The sequence below is a fragment of the Eublepharis macularius genome, chromosome 7 (genome assembly GCF_028583425.1).
Source record: "Eublepharis macularius isolate TG4126 chromosome 7, MPM_Emac_v1.0, whole genome shotgun sequence".
Classification (NCBI taxonomy): domain Eukaryota; kingdom Metazoa; phylum Chordata; class Lepidosauria; order Squamata; family Eublepharidae; genus Eublepharis; species Eublepharis macularius.
The window spans coordinates 20,607,029-20,629,354 of NC_072796.1; the positions used below are offsets into that span (position 1 = coordinate 20,607,029).

At 42.9% G+C, this 22,326-nt stretch overlaps 1 protein-coding gene across 2 annotated transcripts in view; it reads right to left on the reverse strand.

Annotated features, from left to right (window-relative positions):
* Positions 1–2,995: 2,995 nt before the first annotated feature.
* The window catches only part of RETREG1 (reticulophagy regulator 1), a 55,776-nt gene continuing 36,445 nt past the window's right edge, over positions 2,996–22,326 (reverse strand). For both annotated transcript variants that reach the window (XM_054985031.1, XM_054985032.1), the window contains 6 exons: positions 15,301–15,427; positions 14,131–14,215; positions 12,489–12,626; positions 11,801–11,865; positions 9,958–10,084; positions 2,996–9,128 (listed from right to left, as the gene is read on the reverse strand). In XM_054985031.1, the coding sequence (XP_054841006.1) occupies positions 8,635–9,128; positions 9,958–10,084; positions 11,801–11,865; positions 12,489–12,626; positions 14,131–14,215; positions 15,301–15,427 (1,036 nt within the window). In that variant the 3' untranslated portion in view covers positions 2,996–8,634. The remainder of the gene's footprint in view (positions 9,129–9,957; positions 10,085–11,800; positions 11,866–12,488; positions 12,627–14,130; positions 14,216–15,300; positions 15,428–22,326) is intronic.

Genomic DNA, 22,326 nt, shown 5'->3' on the forward strand with positions numbered 1-22,326 from the left:
AAAAGAAAAGCAGCTCCTACTGTCCGTCACTTTAAGGATTACTGCTGAGTAGTCCTCCTGGAGCTAGGCTCCCAGTGTCTAGGCAGGGGAAGCAAGCCTGGTTTCCATGACCCTCCTAGGAACTCACCAGAGCAGCACAATTAAACGGCTGCAGGGGCTTTTTTTGTAACCTCTCTTTCCCAAGGGGGCGGCGGGGGAAGGTTCCTTTCCCTAAAACCAGCCTCTTCCCTAGCCAGCCATGGCTAGGTGAATCTGATGTCACGTAGACCTCATAGGCCTCATCTTACAGGTCTCTGGTTTTTATGATGGCACCAAAAGGCTGTAACAACACACAATTTTATCCCGTGTGGTCAGTTTCCCCAAACAGCAAAAAGAGAAACGTCAGGTGAAGTGAATGGCTTTCCAATTGCCCTGCTCTTCTTCACTCTCAGAGCTTGATTATGAAAAGGTGAATCAGAGACCAGTTTGATATTAAAAGCACATAGGCCTGACCACAACAGCAGCAATGACAACTGGTGTAGGCTTGCTGGCCCTGTCTATGTTCCTTGCCATCGTCGGCTGGCTCAGCTTCCTTCAGGGTGGTTTTAACGTATCAGCCCACCCCTGTTGGTAAAGTAGTCTTTTGAACTGACCAAAGAATGAAGGAGCTCTTTCTACATCAAGAACCCCGACCTTCCTGCTTATTCTTCTGGGAATTTTAGGGCTTCTGCAGTAGTGAGCCAGACTGCATTTAATTTGTTCATAAATGATCTGGAACTGGGGATAAACAGCGAAGTGGCCAAGCTGGCAAATAACACAGTTTGGTTATTTGCCAATCACAGAACCAGTATGGTGTAGTGGTTAAGAGTGCAGGACTCTAATCTGGAGCACTGGGTTCGATTCCCCACTCCTTCCCTTGAAGCCAGCTTGGTGTCTTCGCATCAGTCACAGCTTCTAGCTCTCTCAGCCCCACCCTCCTCACAGGGTGAGGGATAATTGTGGGGATAATGACATACTTTGTAAACCGCTCTGAGTGGGTGTGTTAAGTCATCCTGAAGGGCGGTATATAAATCGAATGTTGTTGTTAACTATTCAGGATAGTGAAAACCAAAGTCAACTGTGAAGAGGTCCAAGAGGATCTCGACAAATTGGGTGAGTGGGCAACAATATGGCAAATGAAGTTCAGTGTAGGTGCCCATTGAAACAAAAAAACCCAACTTCCAGTATATGCGAATGGGGTCTGAACTTGAGGAGACTGAGGGAAAGAGTTTTTGGAGTTGTAGTAAATTGCTCAATGAAAGTGTCACCTCAGTGTGCTGCAGCAGTGAAAAAGGCGAACTCTATACTGGAAGACCCAGGTTTGAATCCCCGGTCAGCCATGGAAGCTGGCTGGGTGACCTTGGTCCTGTCTCACAAACTCAGCCTGACCTACTTCACAGGTTTGTTGTGAGGATAAAATGGAGGAGAACAATGTAAGCTGCTTTTGCTTCCCCATTAGGGAGAAAGGCAGGGTATAAATGAAGTAACTGAAAGAAAGAAATGAAGTAAATAATAAACCACAACTGGTATGAGGAATCTCCATTTCTTTCTCCATGAAAGGGATAACAAAACCTCATATCATTCTTCCTGATGAAGTCTTTGTCATGTTGTTGGGGGGTGGGTTGGAATTACAAGCAAACGCCAGACTGCAGTGATCAGTTCCCTTGGGGGAAACGGCAACTTTGGAAAGTGGAAATGGAAGTCCTAGAGCATCATCACAACCCTGCTACCCCCCAATCGCCAGAAATTTCCACAGCTGGAGTTAGCAACCTAAAGCACACCAAGAGCAAAGACCACACACTGCTGAGTTTTGTTAAGTACACCTGAAACAGTGAATGTGATCTACTTCCTTAGCACAGCTCCCCCCCACCCCCGCCATAACTTTAAGTTGTCTGGGCCAGTTGCTGATCCTATACATACAAGATACAAAATAAAATACAGTAAATTCTAAATAAATAAATGTGCGTGGAAAATAGGAGTACACAACTAGAAACAAAAATTGGCAGAAAATACAAACAGTCCTTTACATCAGAAAGAATGAAATCGCTATTAACCAGCTAAGGGCAAAATCAGTTGTCCAATTTCCATCTTGGTCACCTGTTTATCAAAAATAAGCTGAGGGCATACTAGAAAGAGCAGGGTGGAGAGACAAATAACTGGGAAATGTCTACACCCGTCAAACCCTTCATCCTAGAAATATCTCTTGAATGGCCAATTTCCTCATCTCCCTTGCTTCTCAGTATTCCAAAAACAAAGCATATTCAGGTTCTCAACAGGATTTTTAGGGGGCTGGGTGAGGTTCTATTTCATTTATTTATAAACTATTATTTTTCTGCCTATCAGCTTTTTGGGCAGGAATTTCTTTGGCGAATTTGAAGGAGATTTAGGAACTCCCACAAGTATGTAAAAACCCTGATCTTGTCTGCTTGGTGTAGCGGCTAGAAAGTTGGATTACGATTTGAGATATCTGGATTCAAATCCGCACTCTGACATGAAGCTCGTCCATGTGACCTTTGGCCCGTCGCACTCTCTCAGCCCACCTCGAAGTGTTGTTGTAAGGATAACAGGAAGAATCATGCATACCACTCTGAGTTGATTGTCTTGGTGGTAGGTGCTTGCTTTTGGCGCTTGCTGTTAGATGAAACAAGGAAGTAACAGAATGGCACTTCAGGTGTAAGAAAAACAGCCACTAGATGGCTTTCCACTTCCTTATCTCAGATTAGGTTTTGTTTGACCATCCACTGTGGGCCAAACCCACTGATTTCAATGGGTCTAGACAGGAGTAACTCCGCTTAGGATTCTACTGTAAACTCTCTACAATCTCCTTTAAGATAGCCAAGGATACATTTTTCAGTACCTGTATAAACCTGGATTACCTAAACCTCCCAACTATGTTCTCCATTACATAGTCTAGTAGCAGAATGAGCAGAACATTGTTTATGTGGCAAACACCTCCGAAAGTATTAGGGAAAAGAAGTTAAGATGGGTAAATGTTTTATTTCATATGACCCCTCCACACTTTTACAGTGGTTCATATGGATTAGAAAAATCAAAATAATTGTGACAACGAATTTACTCTTAACATGTATACAGTTATGACAAAAGAAAAAGACATTAAATGGTTCAAACCATTTTTATAATATTAATAATTCCATGTTTATAAAACAGTAATCATGCTAGGTAAAGTGCTGCAAATACTTAAAATGATTTAAGACTTTTGTAAAATTCCAGTTTCTGGTTATCTTGGACTGATTGTACCTATAGAGATGTACTTCTAATTAATTCCCCCCCTCCCAAAGATACAGCTGAGTATGTGCCTAGCCTGATGCAAAGTGAGAAAACATAAAAATGAACAAAAATCCTGTTTTTTCTTATCATGCTAACTTTCCTCTTATTTCCTTGTCAACGGCTTAAAGCATTGAACTAGTTAGATATTTTTTACATTTCATCTGTGCTCCTAAAAAGTTGCTAAATAAAAGTTTATATTCGATCATTGTGATCCAGCGTTTAAGTCCTGTTCTAGCTAAAGTGGAACACACACAATAATTCTCTTCCACTGAATTCAATAGGGCAAAAAAATGCTCCAGTTTAGCTGGATCACTCTCTTTGGATTCAAATATTCTGCTAAACATGTCAGTAACACCATCCACTCCAGCTAAACCATATATCTGTTTACACTGACGCCCCCCCCCCCATGTACATTATTCTCTCTACTCATGTCTATATTATGATTGTCTTCAGTATTTCCTAAAATATATTTTCTATTAAATATTCACCTGTAAGTTACTTTATTTTCCTTCCTTGACCTGTGAACAGTCGTTCCTGTTTATGGATATTTTGGGAGACAAGGAGTTAAAGTAGGCCATCAAAACATACATTTTTGAGCCCATGCGAAAGGCTCAGAGTGGGTAATAAGTACATAAAGAACTTGAGGGGGGCGCAACCCAAGGGCTTGCAAGCCAAAAGGTGTTAAAAACTTCTGCCTGGAGTGGGGAAGACAAGGGCAGTAAGGGGTATTGTGATGCAAAAGCACTCTTCTAGGAATAACTGTGACCACACTCACCTGGGCTTTAATTTGGGAGGGTGTTTCTCAGGTGGTTTACTAATTAATTATGTAAGCAGAACAAACAGCAAAAGTTCAATATTATGGTGCATTCCTGGAAGTACAGGTGAGGGCAGATATGCAGAACAGTTTGTGCCATAAGCATGTTGAATAGATAAGAAACTGGGAAGGGATATCCAAGCCACAGTACAAGAGCTTCAGCCTTTTTCTTGTTGGAAATAAATCTGTGTTATTTCTTAATGCGGGTAATACTAACGTAGCCCTTAAACCCAATCCTAAGTGGGTTTCCTTGGAAGTCCCACTGATTTTTAGTGAAATTGACTTCCACGTGTGTATGTTTAGGATTTCAACATCCCTTATCTACTCAGAACCAAGTTATAGGGCATTCAAAGAAAAGCGGAGTATAGTTGCACCTTAGATTTTTTTCCAGTGTTAAGTTTTTGTGAGTCAGAGCTCACTTTGTCAGATTCATCTGAAGCGTCTGATTTCCAAATATGCTTAGGAGCCTTAGTGTGTAATCCTATGCAAAAGATTGCACTGGGAGGGCCTGAGGAATAGATCTTCCGTTAAAAGATTTAGGCCACTTGCACTTTTGTGTCTAAAGTGAGAAGAGTTTAAAACTGGTACAGTGAAGATCGCGAAGACTGTCTGCAAACTGCAGACAGTGGGCACTTCTCACGAGCAGACACGTACAAATAGTTCCCACTCCACTGACTTCTAAGCAATGGCGAATTCACTTCAAGTGTCACCTTTGGAACTGTGTAGATTTTCATCCACTGCTGTACAGAACAGCATTCAGGAAACAGATAGATTTGGGAGGGTAGGTGTTTTGAGTTCCATGGCACCTGAGAGACCAACAAGATTTTCAGGGTAGGAGCTTTTGAGAGTCAACACTCCTTTCTTCAGATCTCAAATGTCTTAAGAAGGGAGCTCTGACTTTCAAAAGCTTATACCTTGAAAATCTTTAAGGTGGCTCTGGACTCATATCCTGCTGATCAGGAAATCGGAGCAGATCCTTGCAAGCTACAGGTGGTGGTGGAAAGCCCTGTAAAGTCATAGCAGGGAGACCCCTGCTGAGGTTTTCAAGGCAAGAGACTAACAGAGCTGGTCTGCCATTGCCTGCTACTGCATAGCACCCCTGGTTTTCCTTGGTGGTCTCCTATCCAGTTACTAACCAAGGCTGACCTTGCTTAGCTTCTGAGATCTGATGGGATTGTGCTAGCCTGGGCTATCCAAGTTAGGGCATGTTACAGATACCCGCTATTAACGTTTCTCTTATGGCAGAAGAAATTAATTTCTGGCATGGAAATATAACTCTGAACCTGAATTTGCAGAGAACTAGAATGCTTACAGAATTAAGCTCTTGAAATTGCACTAGTCAATTATGGATGACTTTACAGGTTGCAAAGTGAAAGTAAATTTACATTAATGGCCATTTCTAATTGTTAGGAGAGAAAAGCAGTTAATATTATTAACTACCGCAGCAGAACTGGAAATCCTAATTATGTAACAAGGAATGACAGCTGATGTTCAATCAGACCCATGCTAGGCTCGTGCCTCAATGATGGATATTGCTTCCTAAGAAGTAAAATCCTGATTTTGCAGAAGAAGGTTAACATATCAAATAAGTGGGAATTAATATCTATATTTATACTTCTAGTCAGAGCTTTTTTTCTGGGAAAAGAGGTGGTGGAACTCAGAACCGCACAATGACATCATTTTCGGTCAGCTGGAACAAGGGGGGAGTTTTTTTAAAGTTTAAATTGCCCTCGACAAAAATGGTCACATGGCCGGTGGACCCACCCCCTGATCTCCAGACAGAGAAGAGTGTAGATCGCCCTCTGCGCAGCAGCGCAGGGGCAATCTAAACTCCCCTCTGTCTGGAGATCAGGGGGCGGGGCCACCAGCCATGTGACCATTCTTAAGAGGTGCCGGAACTCTGTTCTACCACATTCCAGCTGCTTCTAGTCTATACTTTGTGGCAAAGAACCACACAAATAGCTCTGCGTGCTCAAAAGGACTTTAAATTTGTTTCAAACACCAATTCACAACTGAAGCTAAAAAGAAACTGAAAAGCAATTTGTGGTATTTCACAGGACCACTGTTCAAAGGGGGCGGGGAGTAAAAATTCCTCCGATCTTGCACAAGTCCTTTGATCAGGGAGTACCCAAAACAGTTTGTTGGACCCCAGTATTTGTGTTCCAACTTTCAAAAGTCAAAGCAAGATCCCAAGATTTTGATCCAACACATCTCTTTTCTGTGTGTCAAACACTGGAGTGTTGGGAAAAGAAATCAGTGCAGCTACACAGCAAATATTTTTAGGACTGGAGTTTTATTCTTCATCAGGATCGTACCTTTCTACCTTGATACCAGAAAGCAGATTGTTTACAAGAAGTCTCACGCAGTCCTCCCCCAGCTACTTTCAATAACAAATGGAACTCAAAATTCGTACAAGAGTACCAAAGTATTTGGAAATCCCCTGAAACATTTCTCCAGAACAAATACCCCCCAACAAGTAAAGTGCACAGTTACAACACAACTGAGGAAGTGCTCCACTGAACACTCTCCTTCTTGCTCTGTTCTAAAGCAGCCTCATTACTGTACCTTCATCACAAAAAAGACAAACGTATTTAATAAGGGGCACCGTTTTCCTGTAGCATGCCTCCTTAGAAAGGAATGAGAATTGCACTAAGGATGAAAGCCCTCCCCGCATCCCTTTATTTGCTCATCAAGAGTGCAAAAAATGTATGAGGGAACTGCCTAATGTTATCAAAGCCAGAATAATAAAAACTTGAGAAAACTAATACTATGTTGTGGGGACGTATCCAACCAGCAGTAACAACGGCCAGAAACTGTATAAGCACTGTTTTTGCAGAGACAAATAAAGGACAATTCATTTCTGAGTAAACATGCTTAGGATCAGGTCAGGTTCTCATCATTTGGGGAGCTGAAACCCAATTCCACCCTTATGATTCTAGGCTAAAGAACAGCGGCACCAGCTTGATTGACAGAGAACAGTGGCAAACCTCCTCTGATCCCCTTTGTCCTTTGGGTGGTTCCTCACAACCCATTTTACTCCCCTTCTGCATCTGATGTGTATGAACGCTCTCTTTATAACTTAAACTGGAAGATATAGAAAACTGTACCACTGCAGGGAGAGAACAGATGTAATGGGAGAGAAAACTGAAACTGGTCTCTATATGTAAGGTTTTTCCTAAGGTTACCGTATGACACAATGACAATGCTGCAGCTATAGTGGAATAGCAGATCACTCCATACACTGGGCTATGTTTTTAGGATCCAACTCTCTTCCCCCTTGTCTACCTGTCAGAACGCTAGTAAAAATCTGCAAGAGTTTGAAAGTTAGCCAAAAGAGATGGTATGGTCCCTCCATTTGCTGGTTATTTATACCACACTACTAACTTCAGCAGTATTTTTTCTCTATACTTTGGTTTACCTTGATAAGGCACTGCCTCTCTTACCCTCAATTTTAAAAGGTAAATCACAAAGCTTAGAAAAATTAGGTAAGTGACATGGCTTACGAGGGCCCAAAGTCAGCCACGGAGTACACAAGGTGTTCAAACTGCATGACACAATCTTTTACTTTTATAGCAGGAATATTCTACATTTCTTCCACAGCAGCAGTCCTTCCAGAACCAAACATAGCAGCAGTCTGTATTAGTATTTTAATTGCTTGTATTCTAGGACAAAATATATATATATAATTGATGGAATAGGCAGGCGAGGAGATTGCCCATCTCAGTACTGAGATTTTTCCTATTAAAAAATAAAAATCCAAATTCAACCATCCTCCACACATCCTATATACTGATGGCATGCACAGTCTGAAGTGTAATCTTTTAGCCTTGCAGTCTATCATAAAACTATAGAAGGTTCACGGAAGTATGAAGTCATGCCACTTTATCAGACTACAGTGCCTGTAAGAATGGATACAACCTGGAAATGCATCATCCTGTCCTAACAGTTCAAATGGATAACACAAGTCAGGGGAATATATTTGGGATGATGTGTAAATTCAGACATTGGAGACGCCATTTGTTACAGTATTCAGGGTCAATGATCCTATCAGATGTCTGTTTACTTTGGAGGGTTACCATGTTCTGCTATGGAGGAGACAACCAGGACATGGTAGCTTCTCAATTCCAGTTGGTAGTTTCTCTCCCTGAAGCATCAGTGCTTGAAAAGTCAGAATAAACAGACAGGATATGAAGAGGATTTGGTTAAAGCCTCAAGGGTGCTACATTTGGCAATTTTAATCTTTTTTTTTAAAAAAAATTCTTGTCTCAAATTCCTCTGAGAAAGAATAATGGGATTTCCCCCCCCCCCTTTCATTTCTACATCACTGCTATGAGAAACAAAACTATCAGCATCAACAGATCTGTAACAAGTTAGTGCACTCAGCATGAAGGACGTTACTGCACATCTAAAATAATAACAGTTAAAGCTTACAGCTCATCATTTTCCTTTTTGCATTTCATGTTGTCTAAAATATTTTGTTCTTGCTATATTGTTAAACAGCTCCAGTTTCCACATTAATGGCCCCCGAGCAAGTTAGACAGGAAGCCAGAGGACTTCTTTTCTTGTGGTTCTGCCTCCCGGCCTTTCGTAAGGCCTAGTTCACTTTCGATCTGCTCCAGCTCCGACTGGTCCAGCAGTTCAAAGTCATCCCCGTCTTCCGAGTCTGTCTCTTCACTTAAATTTGGGTCTGCTTGCATGGACTGCATCTGGTCTCTGACAGCTGCTGACACCGCAGAGGTCACCACATCGGTGGCCATGGCTCGCACCAGGTTGAAGGCCTGGTCATTGAGCAAAGGCAAGGAGAGGCCTGCTGCAGAGAGCCCCTCCTTCTCTTGCCTGGCACGCTGGGAAGACAGAGCAGAAAGACGGTCCTTCTTCCTGTTTTGCTGCACGGGCATGCCGATACTTGAATCATCCTCATCATTTGTCCCTGCACCGTTGTCCACAGATGGGAATTCCGAAAGGTCTTTTGCAAATGCTTCCTCGTGATCACTTGGCCGATCAAAATCTATTCAATAATCAACAGAAAAAGCTGTTACCAAGGAGGAAACCACCACTACCACCATTTTGTTCCTGTAGGAGGGTAACACTGAACATTTATACAGACTGCGAAATATTTGACAAAAGACGGGTGGGGGAGGTAAGAAATGGAGCTTGCCCTTTCAACCATTACCATTTTTAACACCAAAGTTAAGTGCAAATATATAGGACAATCTTATTTTAAAAGTATAAACATTCCATCTTAAAATGTACTTTAGACAATGGATTAGATCATGCAGAAAAACTCTGTTAAAAGAAGTGGGAGAACTTTCACCGATTCCTCCCTTCCACTACAGACCTCCCCTCTGCTTGCTGTTCCAAGTTGGGATTAACTTTTCCTCAGAAGCAGCACTGGGAGTGGGAATTTTGGATTGTAGCAAGAATAGAGAGGCAAGGAAATTCTGTTCCATTGATGGAAATCCGTTTTTCCAGCAGAGATGCAATTTGTGATCCAAGCCTTAAAGAACAGAAACTGAAGAAGCTTTACATTGGTGTAGTGGTTAAGAGCATGGGACTCTAATCAAGAGAGTTGGGTTCGATTCCCCACTCCTCCACTTGAAGCCAGCTGGGTGACCTTGGGCTAGTCACGGCTCTCTGGAGCTCTCTCAGCCCCACCCACCTCACAGGGTGATTATTGTTGTGGGGATAATAATGACATACTTTGTAAACCGCTCTGAGTGGGCATTAAGTTGTCCTGAAGGGTGGTATATAAATCGAATGTCGTTGTTGTTATGATGTGCAAATTCCCTCCTCCCCCATTTTTAAAAGCTGGAAGTCTTCAAGGAAGCATTACATACCATCAGAGGTATCTGTCTGTGGAGTGTTTCCCTCAGATAGATTGAAAGTACCATTGTCAGTCCAAGATACCTCGGATACATCTGTATCTGATACAGACATCTCTCTGGCCGCAACTGTAGGACTCACCTGTATTTTGGAAAAACAAAAAGTGTCAAATGTAGTGGATTCTCTGCTAAGCTGAAAACCTATTCATTACCATTTGTTGTCTTAGTATATTAAGCATGCCACTGCTTGCCAGTATATGTAAAATACTTACATACTCACATTATATATAAAGATGAAGACACACCTGACTGAAAGACTAAATTTTCTAGAGTTTGTGAAAAAGATAACAGCACAACACTTTAAGGGATTCCCTCCCCTCCCCGTGACTTTCTCTCAATAAATCTTGAATAAAATTTCCCGTACTAATAACAGAAAATGTGAACGTATGTAGAAATCTTCCACTGATTCCATATTCTTAGGATTTTAGACTTGTGCAGACATTCAAAACTGTACATGTGGTGGGGAATCAGTCTGCTGTGCCCCTATTGCACATTGTACCATATGCACAAGGACCAACACACGTAGAACCTAGAAGGCTATCAACCCAACCTGGGTGCTGTGACGTGGAGATGTACAAACTGTGTGGACCAAAGTCAATGAACACTGACTTCTAGCAAACTTCAAGGAGAATATGGCAACTGCAGGTGGGAGCAGCATAAAATGGAGTGGGCCAGTCCATCCAAATCCCTCAACATGTACAAAGTTCGACCATTTGCACAGACATCTGATGCTAATCCAAGAAGAATTCAGTACGAGTACATCCTAAGGATGCAAAAAATGCACACATACAACAATGACATTCTGCTGAAACTTCCCTGCTCCCATTGGATAATGCAGGGCTGGCAGGGGGAGGGCGAGCTCCCCTGTACAAAATACCTTCTGGTGGGTTCCCCACTAATTGCATCCCTCATCTACAAGGTGACTTCCTCTGCCACCAACGGACTGCCCTCCAGGCCTCTCTGTCTTTCTTTGCTCATTCCACCCCATCTGCTGAAAGGGAATGGCAGATAGCAAATGAGGCAGTGGCTGGCAACATAGCTCTCGCCATTGTCTCACCAGTGGCTGCTGTTGCTGATCCAGAGAAGGACCTGAGGTGCTCCTACTCCTTCTGGACAAAAACGAGCGCTCCTTCTATTCAAGGGGCCAGTGGCTGCAGCTCTGTCTCTCAGATGGAGACAAAGTGGGGCTTGCTTTGCTACTACAGATGATGAGTGGCAGCTGCTCACACTCCCAGGCAGTAATGAGACAGACAAGCTGCAGGAGGGCTAATGGTGGGCAAGGGCAGCCCAGCCAATGCCCATCCATCCTCTCTCACCATGTTGGCAGTGACCAGGGAGAGGACTCCAGCCCAGGATGGGGTATCTTGCTGCTGTTTGGGGGGGGGGGAGGGTACATGGTGGCAGGAAAAGATGAGAGGCAGACTGTTGGGGGTAGACCTTCCCAGAGTCATAGAAACATTTGGCACTGCCTGAGGGTGCCAGCCCTTTAAGCTGACCTTCCTTAGGTACATGCAAGATAGATACAGAAATACACAGTCCTGCTTCCAATTATCGCTCAGTGATTAAGAAACCCCGACTTTAATTTTCAGAGGGAGAAGCTGTTTTAGACAAGTGGCTGCAGCTTCCACAAGTCAAACACCTCAAGACAAGAAGCTGCATTAGAGATCTGAAATCTGGAAGCGTTTTGCATTCCAACACATGTGGGCAGGTTCCCAGCAAGTAACTGGAAAGACGAAAAGGGGATGTTGTAGGGCAAAGTCGAGATATTTATTTGTAGCCTAATATGAAAACAACCTACCTTAGGGCACAAGGCCGATATGTCGAGCTCACTGTCCTCTTCTGCCAGTTTTGTTTTTATCATTTCTGGAAAAGAAGATCACAAAGCCTTTTCTGTGGGCAGAATAGAAAATATTCCATAGTTCTTTCTTTCTCTGTGTTTCCCTAAATTTGGAAACATTTAAAAAGTGCTTTTGGGGGGGTAAAAGCACCACTGCTGCACCATCAGCCTGATTTTTTCCACCACCATCCTTTACATTCTCTAGCCTGTCCTATGCATCAAAATATGAACAGTATAAAAAAAAATAAAATTAGACCATTTCCTTCTCACGGCTGACATCCACTTTATGTAAAGGTCATCTATTGGTCCTTTTTAGTTGTCTACTGGTCATTTTGTGAGGCACAGACAACAGTCTCCTTTCCATATTTTGCTTGCTAAAACAATGGACATTTGATATGCCTTACACTGAACCAAAGCCTTCTAGCTAGGATTTGTGAAGTCAAAAAGCGTGTGTGTCCACATGGACATACGACAGAATACAATTAGGTTCTATTCCTAATAGTGTCTAATACTATTTTTCTGCTTGTATCAGGGGATAAGCAGATGGTGCAGAAGGAGCACACCTATTTCTTATTTGAAACACTTAGCATGAAAGTTGGGGTTACATAAAGGGGGATGGGGAGAGAAAGAAAGCCTGCAGCTCCCTTACCAGCTCTCTCTTTCAATTTCTGGTTGATATAGTCCCCGATACCAAAGTCCAGTTTTGGCAGAACTGACTTCAAGTTGGCATAAACTTTCTGTCCAAATTCATTGCATGTAAAGAGCGGACACAGAAAGGCACCTAATACTGTAACAGAAATGGAAAATATGTAATTGTATATAGTAAGTATGCACGGTAGTATCTCTCTGGGCCATGCCGTTCTGGAAGATGCTTGGCGTGGATCTATACTAAACTGACAATAGGCACTCCTTCCCCTGCCTAGCTGAAGACCCCATGAGTCGTTCCCTCCACTTCCCCTGGAGCAGGGCTCATTTCCAGGGGGAACATGCAGGAACGCAGTTCCGGCAGTTCACCCAACAGTCAGATAGACCCACCCACCTGACTTTTGGACCATTTTGGCTTCGATTGAGGCTGAAACGGCCTGGACCAGGGCCGAAATGGCCTGGATTGGGTTGGTGCCAGGTGGGAAAACCCTCCCCTGCCTGGCACCAACCCTATCTCAGCCGTTTCAGCCCCAATCCGGACCAAAATGGGCCCAAAACGGCCACTTACAGCCATTTTGGGCCGTTTCAGCCTGGATTGGGGCTGAAACGGCAAGGATTGGGTCGGTGCCAGGCGGGGGAACACTCCCCTGCCTGGCACTGACCTGGTCCTGGCTGTTGACCTGGGCCCTAATGGGCCATTTGGGGCCTGTTTTGGCCAGAGTCAGGGCCAAAACTGCTAGGATTGGGTCAGAGCCCGGCGGGGGACCCCTCCCCTGCCCGGCACCGACCCAATCTGGACCATTTTGGGCCCGATCCAGGCTAAAACATGCCCATTTTGGGACCATTTTGGCCTGGATTGGGGCCAAAACGTCCCTGATTAGGCCACTGCCAGGTGGGGGAACACTCCCCCCCCCGTCTAGCAGCATTCGAATCCCGGCTATTTTGGCCTGATCAAGGATCATGGCATAAGCTAATGATTTATGCTAATGAGTTCCTGCAGCTCTTTTTCTATGAAATTACCCCTGCCCTGGAGTATCATTTTCTGGAGATCAGCGGCTTGCATTCTGCTGATGGAAAATATAATCTGGATCCAGTCTTTGATTTATGAAGTATAACAATCCCTTCTGAAAATATCTAAGATGACTTCCATGTAAAAGTGTGCCTGGTCAAGATGTATGCTAACTAGTCAACTCTGAGCATTGAAGAGTCTTCCGAAGTGATCTAGTTGAGACAGCTAATGCAGTGTAGTGGTGAAGAGACTGAGTTGTGAACCAGAAAGTCCCAAGCGGAAGTATTTCCTGCATTACAAAACTCAGTAGATAGCCTCAAGTAAGCCTTTCAGCTTCTGTTTCCTGTCTGCAGAATGGGTACAGTAATCCTGACATATTTTATGTCTGCTGTAAAGTTTATAGGCAAAGTGTGTATTACCATCAGCATTGCTGGTATCACATTTCTGTAGTATTTTAACCATAGTATTTTGCTGCTGAGAAAATCAGACTCCCTCCCACCCCCAACCTCGGCTTTTATATCAACAATACCGATACTGTGGGCTGCAGTTGCCTGGGTTATCATAGCCACATATAAGGCTTTAAAAAAGTAAGTATACATTGTGTCTACATGCAAACACAAAAAGGGAGAAAACTTACGTATAAGGTAGGAGAGTACAACTCCAGGAATGTAACTTCCCAAGACTGTGAAGAATGTGCACACGCTACAGACCAGAAGGCAAAACTGTTTAAAAAAAATACACACAAATCAAAGGGTAATTAGATCATCATTGATTAAAGACCTGCTTTTAGTGCTCCTTGTAAAACTGGCAGAAGTTGCCATTTTCCATCTCTACTTCCTGAACAAAACACTAAGAGGAGGTATACTGCTTACAGAGTCAAGGAAGCACCAATCAGTACATAATTGTTTGTAGATCTGTCTGAAGATAACTACTGTCAATGAGCATAAACGGATGTCACATAATTCAGTTAACTAGGATTTTCTGATGAAGGAATGATCAAGAGGAGTATTCTTTAGTAAGCAATTTATATATTTTTATGTCAAAAGGCTTCCAAGGCATTTCATATTTAAAGCTAAAGAGAAGTTTCTCAGTGCCCCACTGGGAAGGAGTTAAACTTAGAATCCACATAAACGTATTTTGTACTGAAAGACTGGTTTTGGAAAAGGTCGTATCTAATAGACTCTTTTTTAGTTATTTGAAATTGCCTAATATAAAGAATTGAGCAGTTCAAAACTCTAATTTGGTGTGAGTTCATTAATCTGTTGCACTGTGGTTGCAAACAGAAAAGAGCCGGTGTGCATCTGGGAAGCACAAAACTCCCATCCCACACGTGATACAAAGTCCTCCGGTTGTTCCCCAAAAAACATGGAGAATTTGAAATGGAGCCTCAGCCCTCCTGTTTCCCAAATTATTTATTATTTATTTATTTTCTTTGGATTTCTATTCCGCCCTCCTCATGAAATGAGCAGCTGGCGAAGGGAACTGACGCAAGAGACACCATGCCAGGTGGTACACTGGTTTATAATACCAGTTTAATACTTCAGCCTGGATCACGGGCTGTTTTACGGGTGCTCATAAAAACACAGCCCCTCTAAAAATCAACCATAATTATGCTCAAAATAATGGCAAGAAATAGCAGCACTGCCTTCTTCCTCGCAATTCACAGGCAATACAGCAAATGGCAACAATATCACTGCAATTAAAGACAGTCCCAATCTTTTCCTTAAGACCACGGTTTTCCGACAGATGGCAGGCACTAGGAAGTTCATTCAGGGGAATGAGGAGAACTGCAAGCCTCTCTGTTTACCTTGCCAGGATTCTGTTCTTTGAAGTGGGCCATTTCATGGACAAATAAGAGGAAGCCCATCATTCTTTTTTCCACACATTGATTTAGCCTCAGTCTGTATTCAGATTTGGAATCAATGACTTCCCAACTGAAAAAGTAACACAAAAATTCATTTTTAAAAAGGCATTATGTGTTTAAGTAATCTTCATTTTCAAACATGAACTAATTATGGAACAAAAAGTTATAAAATACTAGCTGTTCTTCTCTTGTCTGAAATCTGGTAATTCGCAAGAATAATTCTGTTTTGATCATCACAGAGATTAAGCAGCCCTCTGTTTCTCCGATTGGTCACTGCTATTTCAACAGCTGACCAGAAGAAAATGAACAGCAGGAATGCAACAGTTACCCATCAGTCCAGAATTTCTTAATGTGTCAAAATACGGAATGACCAATCACAGGAATACTTTTAGAAAGGACTTTATTGACATCAGTTGTCCATCACATTTTTGTCCTGTCCTCCTAAGAAGCTCAAAGCTGCATTCAGAGTTCTCCCTCCTCCCTTTGATCCTCACAACAACCTTGTGAGGTAGTGCAGGATGACAGAAAGTGAATGACACCCAGTTTTGACAGGAGCTTCATGACTGAGTGCAGCTTTGAAGCCAGTGCTCATTAGCCCTACCTATTCTAACTCTTTAACTGCTACATCACACTCTTAATTCTGTCTCAGATGGCTCTGTATATACTATACTTCACTCTAAGCCAGTTGTCTACTTGCCAGGCTAACAAATGTCCCACTATTCTCCTCTGAGTTTTCTGTTGAAAAAAAACAACAGTACCCTGCAATATTTTTTGTCTTCTGAAGGTTCTCTTCCATTACTTTGTCCTCCTAATGTTGCAACCGTAAGCATCTGCTTCTTGGGTTTCAGTGCTCTTTTATATGCCCTTACTCATTCCTTCTTTTTAAAAAGAAGCAATTCCTCTGGTCCCAAGCCTTCCCTTATAATCTGGATGGCTGAATCTTTCACATTAACCCCTTTCCTTTTAACAGGCATTTCCTCACTGTTCTTCAAACCTAGTGAGCCTCAACCATGTTGCTGATTATTCCATGACTCATTGCATCGCACTTAATTAGGTCCGCTAATGAAGGTAACAGCCGGTGTGGTGAAGTGATCAGGATTTTGGACTGGAACTATTTACCCCCTCCCTCTTTCTGTCAAACAGCTTGTACCTTGGGCCAGTCTTTTTCTCTCAGCCTCCCCTACCTCACAGGGTTGTTGTGAGGATAAAATGAAGAGAGAACCCTACATAAAAGCTCTGAGTTTCCCAGAGGAAGGACAGGATAAAAACTGACTAGACAGACGGCAGAGTCAGTCATCTGAACCCCTTTCAGGGCTAGCTCCAGGTTGTCTGTAGGTCAGACTGGCACCACACACATTCTTGGGCCTTCACAGGAGTCAGCCTAAGCCAATTCCTTCCCTTAGAGCTGGAATAACACATGTACAATTTAAAAAACCCTTCTATTAGTTCATCTACAGTGAACACAGGGAGTTAAAAAATATAACAGATCCACTCCAGAAATATGCATTTCCAACCATACACCAGCTAGCCGACAAGGGCCAGAGCGTGTCATCTCACGTACACATGGCAACCAACCTGCATCTGTCACTACCCCACTAGTATGTGAAGTAGCCCTTAATCTCCAATGTCACTTCAAGACAGCAAACACAACTGCAACATCTTAAACTGTATCTGACATTTCTACATGCGAACTTTCCCAGCTCTCAGATTCAACTCAACTTTTTTTAAAAAACCTCCACACTTCTGTCAGCATGGAGCAGGGACAAGAACTTTGCCTCCCCAGATTGACAGCTTCTATTTCTGTGCTGGTTGCAGAAAAGCTCGCAGGCTAGGTGAGAACAAGAGGCAACAGGTGTACAAAGCATGCTGTCAGACAGCATGAGAGTTCACCACAGCTGTATATTAGAATATCACAGGGTATCTTCCACTGCTCTCCTCCCAAAGAAGACATCGAATTTTGTTTTTTTATTGCAAAAGAAAATAAGCTACCAGACCTCATTGGAAAGAAAACTTTCCCGACAGTACCTATTATTTAAGAGGCCACAATTCAAAATCAAGGAGGATTCTGAAAAGGCAGTGTAGAAAGATTCTAAATAAATAAATACATACATACATAAAATTTAAGAACCTTACAAGCACAAGGCATTTGGGAACATCTGTTCATGTTTTCTCCAGTGATCGCTGAGACAATACTATTTTCTCCCACCTTACCAGAAGCATGTATGCTGTTCTTTAACTCCCATTTTATGCATGCAAGATTCTCTCCTTTAAAAATAAGCAAACACATCCCCAACCTCTGTAACTTAAAGCTCATTCAGCCAGAGCTGTCCACCAACCTGCTTCTGGGTGCACTTCACGTCCTTGCCATGTAACAGGCACCAATAAACCCAATGATGCAGGATTGTTATCCCACCAAAATGAAAGGGAAAAGGCAGGGGTCTCAATGATCTTTAGTCACCTTGGAATGCCTTTTGCATTCACCCAAGGATCGCACTACAAGTGATGAATGACACTTGCCTGGCAAGTGAACAGACTCATGTGTATTCCTCCCTGTTCACTTGCCATTCACTTGCGCTCCATTTGATCAAGTGGAGAGCAAGTGAATGGCAAGTGAACAGGGAGGAACACATGTGAGTCTGTTCACTTGCCAGGCAAGTGTCATTCGTCACTTGTAGTGCGACCCTAAGACACCTACCCTTGCTTGCTGCTTTCTTCTTTGGACTGCAGCTGCATAGCAAGCCCTCAGTGTGCCCCCCAACCCCCAGAAGAAGCATTTCCCACCTTGTGGGTCCTGACCTGTGAAAGTTTGTCCCCAAGCTTTTGCAATTTTACAGGTTTATGCATGCAGTGCTTTCTAAAGTAGATCATCATACCAAGTAAATTTGGACTTGTGGGTCAGTATACTGAAAAGGGTCAGAACCACTGTTTTAGAGGACATGGAGGACTCAGTTGAGAAACAAGGGAAGTGGAAGCGTAGAAAGGCCTCTGTATAAACATGAAACATCATGTGCTGCCCTTGGATCTCAGCCGAAGCACAGAGGTGCCAGTTATACATTAATGCACAGACAGAAAGGGGTAACGCAGGTACAATCCTGTTGCCCTCTAGCATGCTGCCAGTACCCACTTGGCTCTTCTTGTAATGCACTGCCACATACTTGACATGTACATGTCTATTCCAGAGTAATCCTGCAGCACATTAACAGAGGGCTATTTTAGCCAACACAAATATAAAATGTTTTGCAAATGGAGCCAAATGAGAATGCTTCGCTTGAAGATTTTGGCTTTGTTCCCTGGTGAGACACATGCCTTTCTAAGAAAGAGAGAGGAGCAGGCACACACCCCAAGCCATCACTTAGCACTTGTGACAAAACAGATGCTGCAACCCATCACAATCACAAAGGCAGGCCAGGAGATTCGGTTCCATCAGGTTCTCTGAAAATGACGAATGGTCTCATGCTGTCAAGTCTGTAACCAGACATCTGCCGCAGGCAAAATGAACCGTCGGTTTTTTTTTTTTTTAAAAAGAAAGGTCAAGTTACTGATTTTAAAAAGTAGAAGAAGAAAGGCACCTCCCTAAGCCATGCTGGAACGTTCTACTCATGTGAACAAGTCAGTGTACATAGGGACATGCTAGCTTTGCTCCAAGTTAGGGTGAAGCAATGGTAATGATTTGGTAAATAAGGGACTGTAAAAGCACAAACAAAATGCTACCAATTATACAGTATCCGGTATTCCGAACACCTCTAAAGGGCAGCCTTAAGACTGGGAGAAGAACGATCAGTACCAAATGCAGCTCTTAATTTTGGTTTGTTTGTTTGAATCTCATTTCACTCTGTGTAACCAAGGAGTCCAACACAATGTAAATATAATTGTGTTTGAGAGTAACTTCAAAAAGGATTGTTTAAAAACACAGCTGGGCAATTCACAACCTGATTCTAGACATTTGGCCCGATATATCGGCCTGCCACACTACCCAAACGTCTGCGCAATGCCATAATTGAGGGCACTGAGCTAGCACAGTGATTAGCACTCCTAATCCCCAAAGCCATTGTTTACTGGTGAAGTACAGGGCTCTGGGTAATCCAGCACGTTTCCTCGTATGGACTAGGAGGCTGTTCTAAAACCAGAGCCGAAAGAACAAATCCAGGCTTGCGGAGTGCTCCTTTACTAGACTGTATCTCTACAGATTTTTCTGTTATTAAGAAGGACAAAAAACTACTTAAGTAGAGTCCATTTTCAGTCCAACTACCTTCATGCTATTTCCGAATCCTATAGTACTTGACTTTCTCCAACTGCTCTATCCCTCCACCCCAAATCTCTCAGAGCTCTCATTTATGTACCACATAACCAACAACTCTTTATAGCAGTAGGCACAGACTACCAGCAGGCTACTAGGCCAGCAGCCACCTGGAAGCCTCAAAAACTGGCCTCCTGGCGAAGGGGCCGTATGACCATCTGCCCCCCCCCATATAATTGATCATCTGCCCCCAGGAAAGTTATAGCCTGACTGGAAAGGCCTGTTCCCCTCTTTTACTCACCCCTCTGTCTTTTACTGGTAGGAGTTGGGCTGCAAGGCTGCTGTCTGTGGGTGGGGTTAATGGGATTTTTGCTGTTTTTATCGATGCTTTAAATGTAACTTATGTTTTTACTGTTAACACACCCTGAGCCTGCTTGCAGGGAGGACGGGATAGAAATCCAATAACAACAACAACAGACTATGGATTTCTCTAAGAGGTGGAACAAGGAACTTAGCCACACAGCTTTTCCCAAGCATAGTATCCTAATGTATGACTACCAAGCCCATAAAAAGCACATGAGCATTCAAGGTGGTTTTAATGTTATTATTTTTCTATCCTAACTTTCCTAATTAGCCAAGGTGGCTAACAAAACAAGAGCAAACAGCAGCATAAACAAAGGGTACAACAACAAAATAAAAACAAGAACCTCTAAATGGAGCAGTGGCAGAGCAAAGCTATCTACAGAGCAGTCTGGAAACAACAACAATTTGAAAAAGGATGTTTTTGTGCACCTTAAAGAAGGCTCAGCAATGTTAGTGCTTTCTGCACTGCCCCAGGCGGCCCATTCCACAATGTGGGTGCAACGATGGAAAAGACCCAAGAATCTTTTATTTTACTGAGATATTTATACCCTAATTATCTCCCCAATGGAGATCCAAAGTAGCTTACATTGTTCTCCTCGCCTTCATTTTATCTTCACAACAACCCTGTGAAGTCTCCCAGATCTTGATTTTGACACTCTAACCACTAAGCAATACTGATAAAATGCATCACACACACACACACTCATGGGGGCAGAGGGGAGAGAAGGAAAGAAGGAAACGTTGGGAGGAACACAACTGGCCGATGAGTTCACACAAGCAGAAACAAGATTTGCGTGTACCAGGCCACAAAGGGCTTTTAATACAAGAGCCAGCTTTTATCTGGAACATTTTTGGAACAGAAGCTGTCTCTGACGTTAGAGCGACCCCCATTCATGGACAAGCTCTTGAAAAAAAAGATAAAATCCTACTGATTTTGTGTTAAACTTAAGTCTGTGATATTAAGACCCACACTACCAACATTTACAAGTATTATTTTTATTAGTACAGCTTTTTCTATTTTAAACACATCACTATGATTAAAGCCATTGTGGTTAAGTGGTCAGGATGCAAATCAGTACTTTGCTGGTTTGAATCCCACTACTGCCACAAGATCTGCAGGTGGCCTTGGGTAAGCCACTCCTCTCAATCCCAGCTTTCCAGCTGTATTGTAGGGATAAATAATAACTGACTTTGTTCACTGCTCTGAGTGGGGCACTAATCTGTCTAGAAGAGTGGTACATAAGCACACACCGTTATTGCAAACAGCAGTACTCTACAGGTTAGGAAAAAAGGTAAGTGATTATTGTAAAAATGTTCTGAAGAAGCCAAGAGTGGGGTCCCGCTTTACTTGAATGACATACAAACAAACAGTAGGTACAGAAACCACAACTGGCCAATGCAGTATAGGAGGGCCTACCAGCTGCTTTCTTGTTCCACCCTGGCAGGCTTCTGCACCAACAATCCCTTCCTTTGCCCTCACATCCCTTTGCTTAGGTATTGGCAAACATGTTTTAAAAAGTAAATGTTAACTACAAGTAAAAAGTACAAAGTCATAATAGAAAGCTGACCAAGCAACTGGATCAAGAGCAAAACAAAAGCACAAAACTTGCTATAAAAAGGAGATTAAAGCTGGGCTTGAAGAGATCCCCCCAAATAAATATTTCAATGGCAGATTAAAAAAAAGATATACCAAATCCTGTACCTTTTGTACAAGACTGAAAGTGGATTCATGAACTCACATCTGGTTTACTTTTGTCAGTCAACTCAAGTAAAGTGTAAATACTCCCACAGAACATTACGGGAGTGAAAAACAAATTCACCCCTGCACCTACACGATCGCAGCCCAGTTTGATAACAAACTAATGTCCTAATCGGATGTGATCTTTCTATATGTACACTTCCATACGTACATTTAACAGGTACTCATAAGTGTTATGTGGTCTGATGCTGTGAAAGAGCAGCTCAGAAAATCAAGGCGAAATTGAGAGATGGGGTGGAGCAGCAAGTTCCACGTGGAACTACAGGGCAAGAGAGACAATGAAGACTATTGTGAAAGTACAAAATCTCTGCCAAGGTGAGACACCTCAGTTGCTCTCCCATAGTGGCGCTCAAACCAGAAGCGCAGCCCGTGAAGCTGAAGCACAGTCTGTGAGACGAGTCTCCCAAGGGAATGTCAACTGAGGGGGAGGCATGAACAGCACTGGCCAGCAGCCACAGGCGCATTCTCAGGTGTGCCGGACAAGTGCACTCCAAGATATAGCTCCAGGACACCTGGCTGAGCCACTGCCTGGTACAATGTAAATTCAGAGCCCAAATGGGATCACCCAAGACTTTAAGGGAAACGGAGCGCCTCAGTACACAATGGACAT